The sequence below is a fragment of the Dipodomys merriami genome, unplaced genomic scaffold, assembly GCF_024711535.1.
Source record: "Dipodomys merriami isolate MVZ:Mamm:240054 unplaced genomic scaffold, mDipMer1.0.p SCAF_12, whole genome shotgun sequence".
In the NCBI taxonomy this organism is placed as follows: Eukaryota; Metazoa; Chordata; class Mammalia; order Rodentia; family Heteromyidae; genus Dipodomys; species Dipodomys merriami.
In genome coordinates, this window is record NW_027202493.1 from 34,733,115 (window position 1) to 34,750,439 (window position 17,325).

General features: G+C 45.5%; 1 protein-coding gene and 1 long non-coding RNA gene across 4 annotated transcripts in view; one reads left to right on the top strand and one right to left on the bottom strand.

The window, feature by feature from the left end:
- Klhl2 (kelch like family member 2) overlaps positions 1-6,359 on the bottom strand; it is a 79,319-nt gene extending 72,960 nt beyond the window's left edge. Inside the window, exon 1 of one of the 2 annotated variants that reach the window (XM_070016525.1) lies at positions 6,342-6,359. Coding sequence is in view for 1 of the 2 variants with exons in the window: in XM_070016526.1 (XP_069872627.1) it covers positions 5,720-5,745 (26 nt within the window). In the remaining variant the exon portion in view is untranslated. Of the gene's footprint in view, positions 1-5,719; positions 6,033-6,341 lie in introns of those variants that run through there. The other variant, XM_070016526.1, reaches the window with a different exon arrangement.
- The window catches only part of LOC138823310 (uncharacterized), a 38,770-nt gene continuing 26,440 nt past the window's right edge, over positions 4,996-17,325 (top strand). For both annotated transcript variants that reach the window (XR_011370784.1, XR_011370783.1), the window contains exon 1: positions 4,996-5,349. This is a non-coding gene — a long non-coding RNA (uncharacterized lncRNA). The remainder of the gene's footprint in view (positions 5,350-17,325) is intronic.

Below are 17,325 nucleotides of genomic sequence, written 5' to 3' on the forward strand. Positions count from 1 at the left end.
AGTGGTCAAGAGGGCGAGATTGGAGGCCCTGTTTTCCAATATTTATTAGCCTGGGAAAGTAACTTAACCTGTATTTCCTCAGCCGAAACATAGCATTAATGAGATATACAGTATAAGACTGTGGATAAGATTATAATTAGTAAAGTATGTAAATTACATTCCGAAACCCAAAACCGAAAAGAGGAAATCATGTGGTATTATGGAAAGCAAAGCCCTATTTTTCAAGGCAGCATCAGTGAAAGAAATACTTCAGTAAATGTCAATCCAAAATGTCAGCAAGTGGATATAACACACAGAAAGTCTAGACACACTGACTAGAGCCTTATCTCAGTTGGGAAAGAATGCAGTGCCCTTCCACTTCCTGTCCCCTCTACCTGGAATACTGCTTCTCTCCAGAGTCTGCTCAATGAGCAGCTCATCGAAGACATCCTGACCCAATCAGAACTCGTGCTTGCTCCCCCTCCTCATTCTCTACCACCGCCAATAGTATATGTTTGTTTGCCATTAGTTTCAACCATAAAGGGAAAAAAAGACTTAGATTCTGACTGCAACCAACAAATAGGAATAAAAAACCTAAACTGCCTCATCATGAGCAGTAAATACATTTGGAACTTGATAGGATTCAACAGAAAAGGACCCGAGCCAGGTATGCTGGCACATGTTGGTAATCCCAGCTGTGAGGACGTGAGAATTCAAAGTCAGAATAAGTTAATGGCCAATATGCCTAGAACTGTCTTTAAAAACAAACAAAAAGTAAAAACCATAGAAACCTGAAAGACGATTTCTCTTTTCTAAACCAAGTGGAAAGACTATAAGAAAAGCCATACGGAAACACCACAAAGAAACTCCTGTGGACAATATGCTAATTAAAAAGCTAACTCTTAAAGAATATAAAGCCCAATGGTTTTCACAGACACCTCTAGTGCTGCTTCATTACAGCCTCATGACTAAACAGACTGTCATCCTCAGAAAAGAACACTTAGATTTACTGAATGGCTATCACTACGTACATTACAGAATATAAATAAAAAAACAGGGGTCTGGGGCTTTTTGGTTGGGAGCAGTGATTTCCCAGACTGAGATATTTTTAAGACTATGACACAAATGCTACCTATTTCCAAAACCCACTTTTCTAGTTCCCAAATGCACCTTCAAATTATCCCCACAGAGAACACTTTGTTCAGCACAACTCACTCAACTGTTCTTCTTCGTTCACAACTGAAATGGGGGCCATTCCTGCTCTAAATATTTTAAACATCTTTGCCTACCACTGGGGAGATTCACCTCTGATGTGAGAGATACTCATCCTATTTTTAGGACTAATGGAACAAAACTAAGAGCACATGCTAGTGCTCTTTGTAAAAAAGACAAATGAACACCGGAGTAATCAAAAGATTCCAGATTCGTAGTAATTCAATCTTATAAAGTACAGGAAAGCCATCTGGTCCAGTGGACTGCAAATCTCAAGCTTCAATAATTTTTTACTTTCAAAACTAGGCTAATGCAACAGGTGTTCTTAAAACACTTATCCAATTGAAGGACAGTCCCTTAATCAGTATGTCCTTCCCTGTATATAAGGAAGGGCATCAAAATGCCCTTTCATAAAAATAAAATAAAATAAAGTGGTAGCCAGGTACTGGTGGCTCATGTCTGTAATCCTATCTTCAGCGATCTGAGGATGGAAGTTTGAAGACAGCCTGGGCAGGAAAGTCCTTGAGACTCTTATCCCCAATGAACCACCAGAAAACAGAAGTGGCGCTGTGGCTCAAGTGGTAGAACACTAGCCTTGAGCAAAAAAGCTCAGGGACAGTGAGTGCTCAGACCCTGAGTTCAAGACCCCCACAAATAATAAAAATTTTGAAAAAGTGGTAGCAGTTGGTAATTATTTTGGAGGAGGGTTTTTATTTTTATTTTTTTGTCAGTTGTGGGGCTTGAACTCTGGGCCTGGGTGCTGTCCCTCAGCTCTTCAGCTCAAGAATAGCGCCCTACTACTTGAGCCACAGCTCCACTTACGGCTTTTTTCTGAGGAATCGAACGCAGGGCCTCATGCATGTGAGGCAAGCACTCTACCATTGAGCCACCTTCCCAGCCAAATTCCCTTCTTTTTTTTTTTTTGAGACAGGATCTATCTCACTATCTAGTCAAAGTTAGGTTTAACCTCTGGATTCTCATGATCTCATCATCCCAAGTGCCACTATACCTCACTCAGCAATTTCTAATCAATAATTATTTTACTTAGCTAAACAAGAAACTTAGCAATTCTACACTAGACTTCTATTTTAAATTAAACCAAAAAAGGGGGAGGGATTCAAAACTCCTGCTCTAATATATATATAACCAATCTGCTGTTGCCTAAATTAGAGCATGGTCAACAAGTTGTCTGCCTATGTTTGAACACCTCTGATGACAAGAATCCAGTGATGCGGAATCACTAAAACATGTCAACTTGGTTGTGTGACAGAAAACCAAAAGCAAAGCCTGAAGAAAGCAAGCCGATCTGGGAAAAAGGAGCCAGGAGGAAATCAGGGCCAAGACAGTCGGTGAGGGGAGGCCTAAGGGGTGCCTGGAGTCCTGAGCCTCAAAGTCTCATTTCAAACTAGTAACTATAAAAACCCATGCAAGAAACTATAAAAACTAGAATCTTTGCATACAACATTCCTGAGGTCAGAATTGCTCAGCTTCGCTTCCTGTTACATGCGTTGGTTTACTACCTGGAATTCCTTCACAAGTCTACACCTAATTTTTAGCTGCACACCTTTCAGGTTGGATCAGAAGCAAGTATCACCTGGCCTTAATAGTCTACAGACCCCAAGATGCACCCAAATCTAAATGCCACAAATACTCAAGGATGAGAAAGCAACATAAAGAACATAAAGTCGAGTGACAACCTGAGAACCATAAAATTTAGAGACAGGAGAAGATAAGGCAGGGAACAGAGAAGGAGGTCAATGGGGTCATCATGAAGGTGATGAGCATAGGACACAGATGCCTGATGCCCCTCCAAGACTATGTACTCAAAAAGAAGCCTGAGCAAAAGCACCACAGGGTGCCAGGCAAAGATAGGCCTTCAATATTTGCATACTGAATGAATAAACCACACACACACACACACACACACACACACACACACACACACACACACACACACACACACACACACACACACACACACACACACACGGAGACAATTCTGGATCTCTGCTTTCAACTGTATCATCCAAGGCACTTTTAAGTCCAGGATAAAAAAAATTTCTAACTTTAGAGCTCAGCTGAAAATCTAACCTTGTGAAAGGCCGTACTTCGTACTTCCCACACGCATCAGTCCTAGCCCAGCTCCAGCAAGGAGGCCCAGCCTCCCTCCCAAGACACTATCTGTATTTCTCAATTCTAGTATCCTTGGGTCCAGGCTGAATGGAAGTCAATGGGAGTGGAGGCAAAGAGATGGGGACATGGGAAAGAAAAAAAAAATGTATCTTTTTATTGTTGTGGCTGTCATGAGGTTTGAACTCAGGGCTTTGTGCTTGCAAGGGAGGTGTTCTGCAACTTGAACTATGCCTCCAGTCCTTTTTGTTTTAGGCTGTTTTTCAGAGAGGGTCTAACTTTTTGTCTGGCTGGCCTGAGATCCTCGTACCTATGCCTTCCCAGAGTAGCTGGGATCATAGGCATACATTACCTCGCCCAATTTATTTCTTAAGATGAAGTCTCACTTTTTGCTAGGCTTGGCCTTGAGCTTCAGCCCTCCTGATGAACACCTCCTGAGTAACTAGGATTCAGGGTACCACGCTGGGAGGAGGGGAGAGAAGGGGCAGGGGAACAACTATTTCTGCTCTACAAAAAAAGAAATAACACTATACCAAATTCTGGAATTAGGGTTACTTCTGGATCTGCCAAACGAAAATAAAACCTATTGGTATTTTTTGTTAAAATGATACAAACAGTGAAAATGTCTCTGAGACTTTAGCCAGCCATGATTGAAAGGCATTTCAACAACACCGGCATTCCAGATTTTCCCTTGCATCTCAGCTTCTCATTGTTCTAAAGCGGTTGGTGGAGTCTCAATACTGAACAATTGTGCTGGATATCAAAATTAGGCTTTAGGCGCTCAGCCCTATATTCAGTCTACCAATACTAGCATGTACACAACTATTTGGGGGGGGGTTCCCCCCAATTTAAATCATCCTGTCTCGACTCCCTCCTTTCAGAACCTGCTCTTTTCCCCACCCTTCATTCTAACTGCTTTTTCAGAGCCTCTTGTTCCCTCCTTTAGTTGGCTCTGGCGCTAATGTAAAAAGGGGCTGCAGAGAACTGATACAAAACGCACGCAGCTTTGGTGCACATAACATGTATGACAACACGCGTGTGATCCCAACGGACAAGCACATCCTGTCCTGATGTCTCTCAGCCCGGACAGAAAGAACCCTCATGTGCTGGCGCTGTGCTCAGCAGCTGAGGCTGATGATCCACCACCGTGTGTGTTTGCAGGGGTTCTGGAGTCTTCTCCAACCTGCCGGAGAGCACGCCTGCCACCCCAGCGAACCTCACAGCACAGCACAGCACCATCAAGCATCTCTGAGCCTTCGCTTTCTGTATCAGCCCAGGAGAGGGCAAAAGATGACTTTTGTCACTGCCTCCTCTGATCTCCATGACCTGTTCCATTCAAGCAGGAAATTCCCTAATGTACTTTTAGAAACTAGTTCCAGAATCCTACTCGTTCTCCCAAAAGGATTCAACATCCCCCCCCCCAAAATGTGATTTTTTGTTTGTTTGTTTTCATGGCCAACCCATTATTCCCCTCTTAGCTGGAATCCTGCCGACCAGCCAGACGAGGCCGGCAGCACCCGCACGCCGCCGGGGAGGGAAGCTGGCCCCGCGTCGGTGGGAAATGCTGGGGGAAGGTGGGGGGGGGGGGGGGGCTCCGGGAATCGGCCGGGCCTGAGCAGGTCCACGGCGATCTCAAAGTCCATCGCGGGGCTCCCGCTCCGGGTCAAGCCTCAACTAAGGAAAAGCTGATGGAAATGGAAAATTTCAAAACTCCTGGGCCTTTTCCGGTCGCCTCCGACCCAGCTGCCTCTTACAAAGAAACGCAAAAGCCCCGCCGAAGGAGAGGCGCGCAGAACCACGCACCCCCGGCGTTTCCAGCTGGTAATGATCTCCAGAAAGTAGTTTCATTGCAGGCGACGGCTTGGCACTTGGGCATCAAGAGGAGGAGAGGGAAACAAGAGCAACCCCGCAAGAGCCACCTGTGTCTGGCCGGCCGACCCGCTTCTCGCCGGCCCCCGGGTACCCGGGTCACGACGTCCGGATTTCTGGATTTGAAAACCAGGATCGGGGTTTTTCCTCCAGGGCCAGGTAAAGGTCACCCGCCCCGAGAGCCGCCGCTCCTCCCCGGCAGCCGGGAAAGCCGGGCGGCCGGGCAGCGCCCGAGACCGTGAGCCCCCGCGGGGCGCCCGGTTCTCCCGCTGCGGGTCCCGCCGCGACCCGAGCCGGCGGCCGGCCCCCGGGACGGGCCCCGGACCAGCACCCGCCTCCGCTCCCTCCTCCCCTCCTCCCGAACCTTCCATCCGCCCGGGGAGGGCCAGTCCCGGCCGGCCGGCTGCGGGCTGAGTTCCGTCCCCGTCCGCCTCGGGAATGAGGGCCCCCGCGCCTCGTCACGCCCCGCATCCCCCGGGTCCGCGCTCGCTCCGCCGCAGCGCGACCCAGCCCGGCGCGCCTCACTCACGCGGGAGGCAGCGGCGCGGTCTCCATTGTGGCTCCTCTCGGGCTTCAGAACGCAGGCACCGACCGCCGCCGCCAGCACCATTCCAGCCGCGGACGCCGGCACCGCCCGCCCGCCGCGCCGCGTTCCATCCGCCCCGGAGCGGCCGCCGCGCTCGCCTCACCGCGCGCCACCACCTGCGGCGGCGGCGGCCCCCGCGGCCATGGCCCCCGCTCGGCCCCGCGCGCTCCGTCCGTCCGTCCGTCAGCCCGCGCGGCTCCCGCGCCCGAGTGCGGCGCCCCCGGGGGCGTCGGCGACGGCGGCGTCCGGACGGGCGATGCGGGCGGAGCGCGCGCGCGGGCGGCCCGGCCACTTCCGGGTTCGGCCCCGGCCCGCGCCGCCGCGGTGACGGGACGGCGATGCGGCCTCCCGCGGTGGCGAGGACGCCGCCTCCCTCCGCCCCCCCCCGGCGCCGCCCCTTCCTCCGCCCGCCGCCGCCGCCGCCTCCGAGGCCGCCGCTCCGGCCGCGCGCCGTGTGGAGGCGGGCGGGCCGGGGGCCGCGCGCGCCCTTGGGTCCCCGGGACCCCGCGAGCTGGAGCCCCGGACGCCCCGGAGCCCCGCGTGATGACGCGCGCTGAGCACTTACTGCTCGGGTTCCCGGGCGTGGCGCCCTCCTCCTCCTCTTCCCCGGACCTCAGCATCCTTCTTCTGCCCCCGGGAGGTGGGCTGGGGCGCCATCACCCCCCCCCCTGCCGCTCCCGATGGCGAAGCCGAGGCGGAGGAGACACGGGCACGTGCCTGTCCGGCGTCCCGGGCCCCCCCGCGAGACATCGGGGGCCCCGCGGACCCCGTCCACTCCCGGCCTGGGAGAGGCAGGGCCGGGGGAGTGGGAGCCGAGCCGGGGCTCTGTGCTGGGAGCTGCCCGTCCAGACGCCGGAGGGGGTGGGGGGGAGTGGGGTGAGGAAAGACCGAGAAGGAAATCAGGGCTGAGCAAGAGAGGAGACATCCAGGAAGGCCTCTCAAAGATGTCAGCCAAACAAAGATGGAATAATGGGAGCCTTGACTAATGCACAGAATGCCCCAGGGCCAGAGCAGAGCTGGGCACCAGTGGCTCACGCCTGTAATCCTGGCTACTCGGGAGATCTGAGGATGGTGGTTCGAATCCAGCCTGTGCAGGAAGGTCTATAAGACTCTAATCTCCAGTGATTCACCACCAAAAAGTCAGCAGTGGAGCTGCGGTTCAGGTGGCAGAGCACTAGCCCTGAGCACAAAAGCTAAAGGCTGTGCCCAGACCCTGAGCTCAAGTCCCAGATACCCTCCTTTCCCTCTCCCCACCCCACCCCCCAAAAAGCAGCTCAGTCTCCTAAGCAAGAACCTGGCCTGCACATTGAGAATGTGTGTGACTGGGACTTCTCCAGGTATGCCCTGGGACATGGGAATTCACCAGTCCTACCCCCAACCCCTGGCCTCCGGAGCCACAGGTGCAGCCAGCAAGCCCCCACCCCCACCCCACGTGGTAATGGACTAAGGTTTGTTTTGTTGGTCATGGGGCTTGAACTCAGGGCCTGGGCACTGTCCTTTTCACTCAAGGCTAGTGCTCTACCACTTTGAGCCACAGCTCTCCTTTCAGTTTTCTGGTGGTTAATTGGAGATAAGAGTCTCATGGATTTCCTGCCCAGGCTGGCTTCGAACCGCAAACCTCAGATCACCAGTGCCGACTGTCCAGTAAGGTGTGAGACACTGCCCCCAGCTCCCCCCACCTCCCCCCAGCAGCTGAGGCAGAGCCAGGGAAGAAGCAGCCTTGGGAGCTGAGGGGGGAATAGCCATGGATCACATAGGCCTTGTAAACTGTCATAAAATATTTGTTTTTTTTACCAAGATTAAAGGCAAATGGAAAGTTGTGAGCAATTTGATCTGATCGTTAAGAGAGTCTATTTTTAAATACATCAAAATATGGGGCATGGAGGAGGATCAAGTAGATGAATAAAGATTGGCAAAATGTTGATCTCTGAGGTTCAGTGAGGGATAAATGGAGATGGTCTCCTCATTGTGTTTAGGTATTTGTTAAAGGCTCATTAAGTTACTGTAACAATGATTTGCTGCATGGGTACTATTCATAAGAAAACAAGACAGCAAGCGAAGAAATTAGCTTGAGTAAGATGAGAAATAAAGATGGGACTAGACCAGCATTGGAGTAATGGAGAGAAGTGGTCAGATCTTGAATCAGTTTAGAGGACACACACACCAGGGAATCGCTGATAGATTCCGAGTAAAAGAAGGAGTGATCGTGAGGGTTTTGATCTGAGCTCTGGGAGCAATAGCTAAGATTAGGGATATTGAGAAAGAATAAATGGAGGGGAAGTATTTGAACTCTGATTCACATATGGTAAAAAAAAAAAAAAAATGAGATCACTGTTAAACATCCAGATGAAGATAAGGTGTAGACAATTAGGTAAGTGTCTAGGGTTGACATCTATTTGGAGGGGGTCACAAGTAGACAGTATATAATGTCATTGGGTTGGTTGATATCAGCTAGATAATGTGGCTAGAGAAAAAAGAGGATCAAGAAGTAAGCTGTGGGGCACCCACCATTCAGAAAATGAGGTGAAACCAGAAATGGTGGGCACCTTCACATTTGCTGCTTTAATTTTGTCATAATTTTCAGCTTAAGGGATCCAAGTCTTTCTGGCATGAATTTTTCACTCACACATCCATGTGTAGGATTCACAGTTGAAATGGGAAGGAATTTTTCTTTTTTACTGATAGGCAGTTCAATCTTGCTTAAGGTTAAATGTCAGATACAAGCTCTAGTGTCCTTATAGGGTGTCTCTAAGTAGGTTTGAAGATGGCCCGTTCCTCTCCCATATCTCTACCCTGAATCCTGTTTCCTCCAGACAAGAGGAAAAGTTAAACCCTGAAATCTAGATCCAACTTGAATTTAATCAGATATCTCTTGTAAGGCTCTTGAAACCTGCCTTGGTTGTTTGGTGCAAAGACTGACAGGTCACACTTTCCGTCTTCATCTCTAGGCAGAGCAAGTAACTTCACAAAGCTGGTTCTCAGCCAGATTCAGCCTCCACACTTAACACTGCCTCCCTATGCACAAGAAAAAGTAGAAAAAGTAAACCAAATGCTCGATGGGATGAACACAAACCCTATGAAGATAACTTGCTAATGTTTCCCTCTTTTGTCAGCTTCCATTTTAGCAGCAGAGACTCAAGCCCACCATGATATTCTAGTTTCCCTTTCTCCATTTTTTTGGAGGGGAAAAGAGGTGAAAGGAGGACAATATGGAGTATGGAACCCAGGACCTCTAGCTTGCAAGACGAGTGGTCTCAAGTGCCACTCCACTACTGAGTTAGAATCCTAGTGTGTCCGTGTGTGTGTGTGTGTGTGTGTGTGTGTGTATTGCTATAGATGGAACCCAGGGCTTTGAACATACCAGGTATGCACTCTGCCAATAAGCTATACCTCAGCTCTTGATCTTTTTTTTTGGGGGGGGGGGGTCCAGTTGTGGGGCCTGAACTCTGGGCCTGGGCGCTGTCCCTCAGCTCTTCAGCTCAAGGCTAGCGCTCTACCACTTGAGCCACAACGCCACTTCTGGCTTTTTTCTTTTTGCTTATATGGTGCTGAGGAATCGAACCCAGGGCCTCAGGCATGCAAGGCAAGCGCTCTACCACTGAGCCACCTTCCCAGCCCCAGCTCTTGATCTTTTGAGACAGTGTCTTACTATGTAGCTCAGGCTTGCCGAGAACTAACTGTATAGTCCACGATGGTCTTGAACTTGGGTTTTTTCCTGCCTCAGTTTCCCAAGTGCACAGATCACAGATGTGAAGCACCATGCCCAGCGCCTGACCATTCTGTGCATTAAACTCTTTACCCCTGACAGAAGGATGAGATCTTACAGATATCTTTTCCTTTCTTTTGCATGATACTCTACTATGAGAGTCCCCCAAATCCAAGCTGTGAGACCCGAAAAGATTGGGAGGATGGAAAGCCTCCTCCCAACATGAGCTCTCAGAAAGCTGAGAGTTTGCTGAAAAGGTCGATCAGTCCTGGCTTGATGGGAATTCAGATTTCTATCCTGGGTGTAGGCTAAGTCCACCCCAAACTTCCTGGGATCTTAGAGATAGACAAAAATCTATGCAAATTGTAAGTTGTTATTTACTGTTTACACCTGCTTCTTAAGATAAAGAAGTTGTTTATTACTTGAGTAAGATTATACTGTATGATTGGTATTTGTGACTTCAAGGATATTGTGATCTCCCCTTCTGCCCGTATACCCCTGTACCCTGCTCAATAAATACCTTGTAAAATGGACCACCTGAAGCTGATGGAAGACCTCTGATACTCCAAACCTCCATTCCATGCTCTGGTATCTGTTACTGCCTTGTCACCAGTCGCTGTGGGTTGCTACTTGAGCCACACCTCCATTTCCAGCTACTTGGAGGTTGATTGAAGATAAGACTCACAGACTTTCCTGCTCCAGCTGGCTTCAGATCTCAGTCCCCTGAGTAGCTAGGATTATAGGTGTGAGCCTCCGGTGCCAGGCAGATGTTCAGGTCCTTGAAAAAGTAGCAGTAGCAAAAATTGCTTAGACTGAACTGAAATTGGATTTTGACATAGAACTAATGTGATGACAGGACATAGCAGGCACAAGCATTTCATAGCAAGAACCTGGGGCCTGAGAATCACTCCTACTCCCCCCCCCATTTCCCCCCCAAAAATAGACAACTTCATGAAAGAATTTTAAACTGTTAGATCCTACATTTGAAATTCCTTCCAATGTGAAGATATCAGAACAAGTAGATACAGTGAAGCTAGGTGTGATGCATGCCTGCAATCCCAGTAATCAGGAAGTGAGGTAGGGCGATCTGGTCTAGCCAAAGGCCTGTATTCCCAGCTACTAAGGAGGCTGAGGCAAGAGGATTGACTAAGCCCAGGAGTTCAAATCAGCCTGGGAAAGTGAGATATTGTCCAGGAAAGGAGAGAAGAGGAAAGAAAGGAAAAGAAAAGAAGGGAAGGAGAAGAGGAAAAGAAAATCTAAAAAAAAAAAAAAGTCACCTTTCTGTCTTACATTTAGCCTAAAGTACATTATTTAAATTGCTTGCTTAATTTTAAATTGGGACACTTCATTCGGAAGCAGCTTATTGTACATACTATATTATGAAGCATTTCAAAATACTCTTGGGAGAGTTTGCTGCTGAATATTAAGGTACATATTGTTAGTTTTTAAAGTAAGGTCTTCTTCTGGGCTGGGAAGGTGGCTCAGTGGTAGAGCACTTGCCTTGCATGCCAGAGGCCCTAGGTTCGATTCCCCAGCACCACATAAGCAAAAGGAAAAAAGCTGGAAGTGGCGCTATGGCTCAAGTGGTAGAGCGCTAGCCTTGAGCTGAAGAGCTGAGGGACAGCGCTCAGGCCCAGAGGTCAGGCCCCAAGACCGGACCCAAAAAAAATAATAATAAAGTTAGTTCTTCTAATCTAGACCAACAGAAAAAAATCACTATTTGAAAGGTACTTTTGTTTCCCTGAGTTCAAATTACTCTGCAGATATTTGCTTTTTTTTTTTTTTTTGGTAGACTTTGAAATACCAACATTTCATCTCTCAGACCATACCTGTCCCTCATCCTCTTCCTCAAGGACCCAAAGAAATGAAAGAGGGCTAGGAAGGTGGCTCAGTGGTAGAGCGCTTGCCTTGCATGCCTGAGGCCCTGGGTTCGATTCCTCAGCACCACATAAGCAAAAAGAAAAAAAAAGCCGGAAGTGGCACTGTGGCTCAAGTGGTAGAGTGCTAGCCTTGAGCTGAAGAGCTGAGGGACAGTACCCAGGCCCAGAGTTCAGGCCCCACAACCGGACCCCCCCCCCAAAAAAAAGAAAAAAAGTAAAAAAAAAAAAAAAAAAAAAAAAAGCAAAGAAATGAAAGAAAAGTTGTTTGCTGTGAATTTTTAATTGAAAAAAAATCTATTTGACTTGGTATAGGTAGTATCCAAAAATAGGTTTCACACTAAGGTATGTCAGGTAAGCAGTTTCTCTGGGCTTTTAATTTTAGGAAAAGTAAAGGAAATTTACTTAATCTATTTTTAGTAGTTCGTAGTTATATGGTATCTACTTATAGGGTCTTGTGACATAATACCTCATTATAGAATTATCTAGGACTAAACATCTTTCTACACAGCAGTGCAAAGGGGAAGAAAAGTCAAGGAAAAATTCTTGATAAATTATGCAAAGTGTTATTAGTGTGTCATTCATCTCAATTATGCATACGCATGAACACACGAAAACTTCCTCCCACAGTCTCTGCCAATCAAAGGCTGTTAATATAGACGACCTAAGCAAGTTGTTTTGGCATTCTCATTTTCCTCTCTCTCTTTCCTGTTGGGATTTATACATCTTTCACCTCTAACCCTCACCATCTGCAGCTCTTCAGAATCCTTTCACCACCCCTATGAAAACTTAGGTATGATCTGATACCAATTTAAGGAGTCATTTGTGAGATACCCTTTGCTGTAAATGGCTTTGAAACGTGATACCAACTTCATATTGGTATTATTAATGTTATTATTTTGTCAGTCCTAGGGCTTGAACTCAGAGCCTGGACACCATCCCTGTGTGTGTGTGTGTGTGTGTGTGTGTGTGTGTGTGTGTGTGTGTGTGTGTGTGTGTGTGTGTGTGTGTGTGTGTGTGTGTGTGTGCTTGAATTCAGGGCTTGTGTATGCATGCTTGAATTCAGGGCCTGTGCACTATTTCTGAGCTGCTACACTCAAGGCTTGCTGCATGATACCATTGAGCCATAGCTCCACTTCCAGCTTTTTTTTTTTTTTTGAGGGGGGGCCTTTGGGGTTAATTGCAGATAAGAATCTCACAGACTTTCCTGCCAGGGCTGATTTCAAAACCAAATCCTTAGATCTCAGCCTCCTGAATAGCTAGGACTGTATGTGTCAACCTTCATTGCCCAGCTAGGTATTGGTATTATTTTTAAATAACATCTTCATTCTGGAAGGCCTCTTCTCTTTACTCTTAGAATGTAATCCAATATAATGTGTTTTAATCACAAAATTATCGATCACAAGTTGTGATCTTGAAATGCTATTGTCGTGCATAGAGTTATTACTGGTAACACTGAAAGGAAGGCTTTACTTTGCTGAAGAACAAGGCTGAGTATAGAGCATGAAAAATATTCTTCCTGAACTCTAGACCTTTTTAGACCAATCCCCCAGGAGTCTGTGTTACTTATTCATAGTGTTCATATGCTAATGTAAAATAGATAAGCCTTGAATGTCCACAGATCCTCAAATTTGAGCTCAGCTCAAATCTTGGAATTATTATTTTCTTTTTCTTTCTTTCTTTTTTTTTTTTGCAAGTAAGGATCCTTGGCCAAGAAATTCCTTCTGATTCTTCATCTGGTACCAGTGAGTTTCTGGATTTAGGGAATCATGTTTAATGCAAGCTGTAAGTGGTTGGTGAATTCCTGAGTCATCTATATTTCTTCATTTTCCTTGTTAAGAGCTTGGTAATAATCCAACCCAAGAAGCAGAATTGACTCCAGGCTGCATATGTATGAGAACTGTTCCTCATTGAACTGAAAATGAACCTGAGCTGCCATTTTGGAAGTCCTTGTTAAAAGCCAACTAAAATTAAATCATGAGAGGGAAAAAATAGTTCTAGTCATACTTTCTGAGGCAAACTGATTCAAGCTAATCTTAATTATATTATACTTAGCTATATTGACTCTTGTCTATGCTAGAAGGGAAAATACTGGCTACTCTATTTTAAGTTATAACTATTATCCCATAAAACATACCTCTTGATCTCCTTAAATACTTATTCTGATTTATCATATCTGATAGTCTATGTACTTATCTATTCACTTATCCATTGTCCTTTCCTCTGGAATGTAAGCTCCATGCCGACATGGGCTTTAATCTGTTGGCCACAGTCCTATCCCAGGGCGTCTAGGATAGTTACTGTCTCAAATGAACTGATTCTAAAACATTTGCCTCCTGTAGCAAGCATCACAATGCCAATTTATGCGATGTGTGTTTTAACTGTATCTATAAACTTGGGTTTATTTATATTCTTTTTGGGGGGGTTCCTGGGGATGGAACCCAGGCCATTACACTTGCTAGGCAAGTACTTTGCCATTGAGCTACATTCCAGCCATATACTTTCGAAAGCACATAAACCGTGCTGCCCAGAACTGAGGAAAGCACAGAGAAATTTTCTTCTGTGGCAGTCATTGGATCAGGCAACATTGCAGGAATGCCTGTGGGAGGGGGAGTGAGGAAAAGGATGACGCTGACGGCAAGGATTCTGTCTTTAAGATACTGTAACTCACAGCCGACACAAAAAGCCAGTGCAACAGATTCAATAAAACAGCTGAAAGCATGCAAGATAACGAAGTCCTCACAAATAAATACTGACTTTGGTATCCAGGAAAAGGAATAGCACAGAATGAGAAAGAAAATATGTTCTGTTGACAGTAAAAAGGGATTTTTAGAGAAATGATTCCAAGAATGAAATATTAAGAATATGTTCAGGGTGGGTATCAGTGGCTCATACTTGTAATCTTAGCTACTCAGGAGGCTGAGATCTGACGATCTGATTTTGAAGTCAGCCCTAGTAGAGAAATCCATGAGATTCTTCTTCAATTAAGTACAGAAAAAGCTGGATGTGAAGCTGTGGATTCACTTTTGCCTAGAGCAAAAAGGAGCTGGGGGCAGCATGCAGGCCCAGAGTTCAAGCCCCAGGACAGACAAAAAAAAAAAAAAAAAAAAGAATATGTTCAAGTCAGATGTTGAGTGGATTGCAGGCTTTGTATGGAGCAAACGATGGTTAATGGAGGGATGTATGTGTGTGTATGCATGTGTACAGGTGTTTGTCCTGGTAGAATCAACATAGTACTGTAAAAACTTTTAATCTGACATGAGTATACAAAACAATTAGCAAACAGGAGAAACTGGAAGCACTCCTACAGAATTCCTGTAAGAGATAAGAACAGCTTGAAGTGGTGTGGTGTAAATAGAAAAGCCAGACCCATTGACAGAAATTGGATTAAATCCAACTCAATGACTAATCGGTTAGAGTGAGCAAAGAGGATAAAGCATCCAACATAGTGACTTATTTATTTATTTATTTATTTATTTGTGGGTTGTGGGGCTTGAACTCTGGGCCTGGGGCCTTTCCCTGTGCTCTTCAGCTCAAGGCAAGCATTCTACCACTTGAGCCATAGAGCCACTTCTGGCTACCTAGTGGTTTTTTGGAGCTAAGATTCTCACAGTGGTGTTTCCTGCCCAGATTGGCTTTGAACTGTGATCTTCAGATCTCAGCCTCCTGAGTAGCTAGGATTACAGGCGTGAGCCACTGGGCGCCCAGCACCAATTTTATCTTTTTTTAATTAAGAAAGTCCCATGGGGTAGATGATATGTTTGGTTTCAAGCTTGAACAGTTTATAGTCAGCACGAAATATTCCATCAGAATATACACCAGGTAGGTATAGATAAGTCAGGACAAAGACTCCTGGTACAAAGATTCAATTGCTCTTCTAAAGTTACTGGGCCTGACAAAGTTGATCATGGAAACTTCTGTAGTGAGCTATCTTGTGAAACACACATACACAAACACATTTCTACATTTCTCTGCATAGGATGACATCCCCACTCTTGCTTTCTTAATTGTTCATTTTTTCTAATTAAGCAAATACTACATGGCTACATTCTTACACTAAAACACTCAAACCATCACATGAAAATTCCCATTAACCTTTCCCTGAATCTTCCCAGCAGAGGTAACAGGTTTTTTTTTTCAAACACTTTACCATGCCTGTTGTATACTCAGGCAATATGTCTGTCTTTGTTTCAGGTAAATGGAATCATGCTGTATGGTACCTTCAGCCATTAGCAGCTGCCAGGGAAATCTTCCTGCCAATTTGCTTGTAGCTGTGGGAAACCTAGGCAGGAAGAACTCAGCTGCCTGGTGCTAATACATCCAGGATTTACATTCCAGGGATGATTATGAACATCAGAAGGTTGACTAATGCATTAGGCTAAATAATACACTGCTGGGTGAACATTTTCAATTGCATCTGCATACCATAGACAACTTCTCCTCCAAACACACCTATCTACTCCAGTTCCCCAGTGAAGACCAGGGCTTTGTTATATTTTACATCGCCAGAAATACTTAATACTTCCAGGTTCTCTATTTTTTCCATATCTTTTCTTCCAGCTTGAACTGTTTACTTTTCCCATGATTGTTTTTTATTTCACCTACTTTTTCTAAGAAGAGTTGGGAGGCCTGAGTTATGGTGGATAGCATTCCTGTATGTTGGTCAAAGATGCAGAAATTGCGTTCTTGTGTTTTTAGTTCCTGGTGAAATCTTCCTAAAACCATAGTAATTTTATGCCTACTTATAATAATGATTTACTTTAAAGCGTGTTTAAATATTGCAAAAACATGCTTTTTATTTAGCACAATCCATTTTTAAAGTTCTCACTGTGGGCAGCTATATAGATTCATAATTACAGTTTATTTGAATGTGTGATATTTTTGGAACACCAAAGTACCATACTTTGGGGAGGTGGAATGAAAATAATTTATGTATTTTTAAATAAGCTAAGTTCTTTCATTTTTAGTGTCGAGGATAATTTTAAAATTCATTGGTTCTGTTTTATATTATAAGCCATGAATAAAAGTATTCTTATACAATGAAACTCTGATATCATCTATGATACTGAGTATCATACCAATATTTTTACAAGTAGAAATGTCTTTCATAGGACATGCTAAAATTATTTATTGTTCATTAATAACTAATTACAATCACATTAATCACCTTCTTAGACAAGTAGAGTTGAAGTCATCTTGCAGAGTCAACTAGTCCATTCACCAAGTTTCAAATAGAAATGTGACTTTTTGTTATGTTTCATTTGGGGTTGTGTGTGTGTGTGTCTGTGTGTCTGTGTGTCTGTGTGTGTCTGTGTCTGTGTATGCATACTCTTAACTTTTTCACTCAAGGTTGATGCTCCAACCACTTGGGCAACACCTCCATATCCAGGAAATAAGACTTTTTGTTGTTGTTGGTCATGAGGCTTGAACCCAGTACTTGCGTGCTATCTCAGAGATCTTTTGCTCAAGGCTAACAATCTATCTCTTTAAACCACAGCTCCACTTCTAGTTTCCTGGTGGTTAATTGGAGATAAGAATCTTACAGACTCCCCTGATGTGGCTAGGTTTGAACCACAATCCTCACTCTCAGCCTCCTGTAGCTAGGATTATAGGTATAAGCCACCAGTACCTGGCTGATTTTTTTAATATATAATTCCGTTGCTATTATTAAGGTATTATGCAGAAGATATACTACTTTCTAAATCAAGTTATGACTTTAAAAAAATCAAGCCAGGCATGGGTGACTTAGTCCTTTAGTCCTACCTACTCAAGAGGCTCAGATTTGAGGATTTCAGTTTGAAGCCAGCCTAGACAGGAAAGTCTGTGAAACTCTTACCTCCCATTAACCATTAGAAAGTCCAGAAGTGGAGTTGTGGCTCAGGTGGTAGAGTTCAAGTACCAGGACCTACACACACACACTCAGAGAGAGAGAGAGACAGACAGAGACAGAGAGAGACAGAGACAGA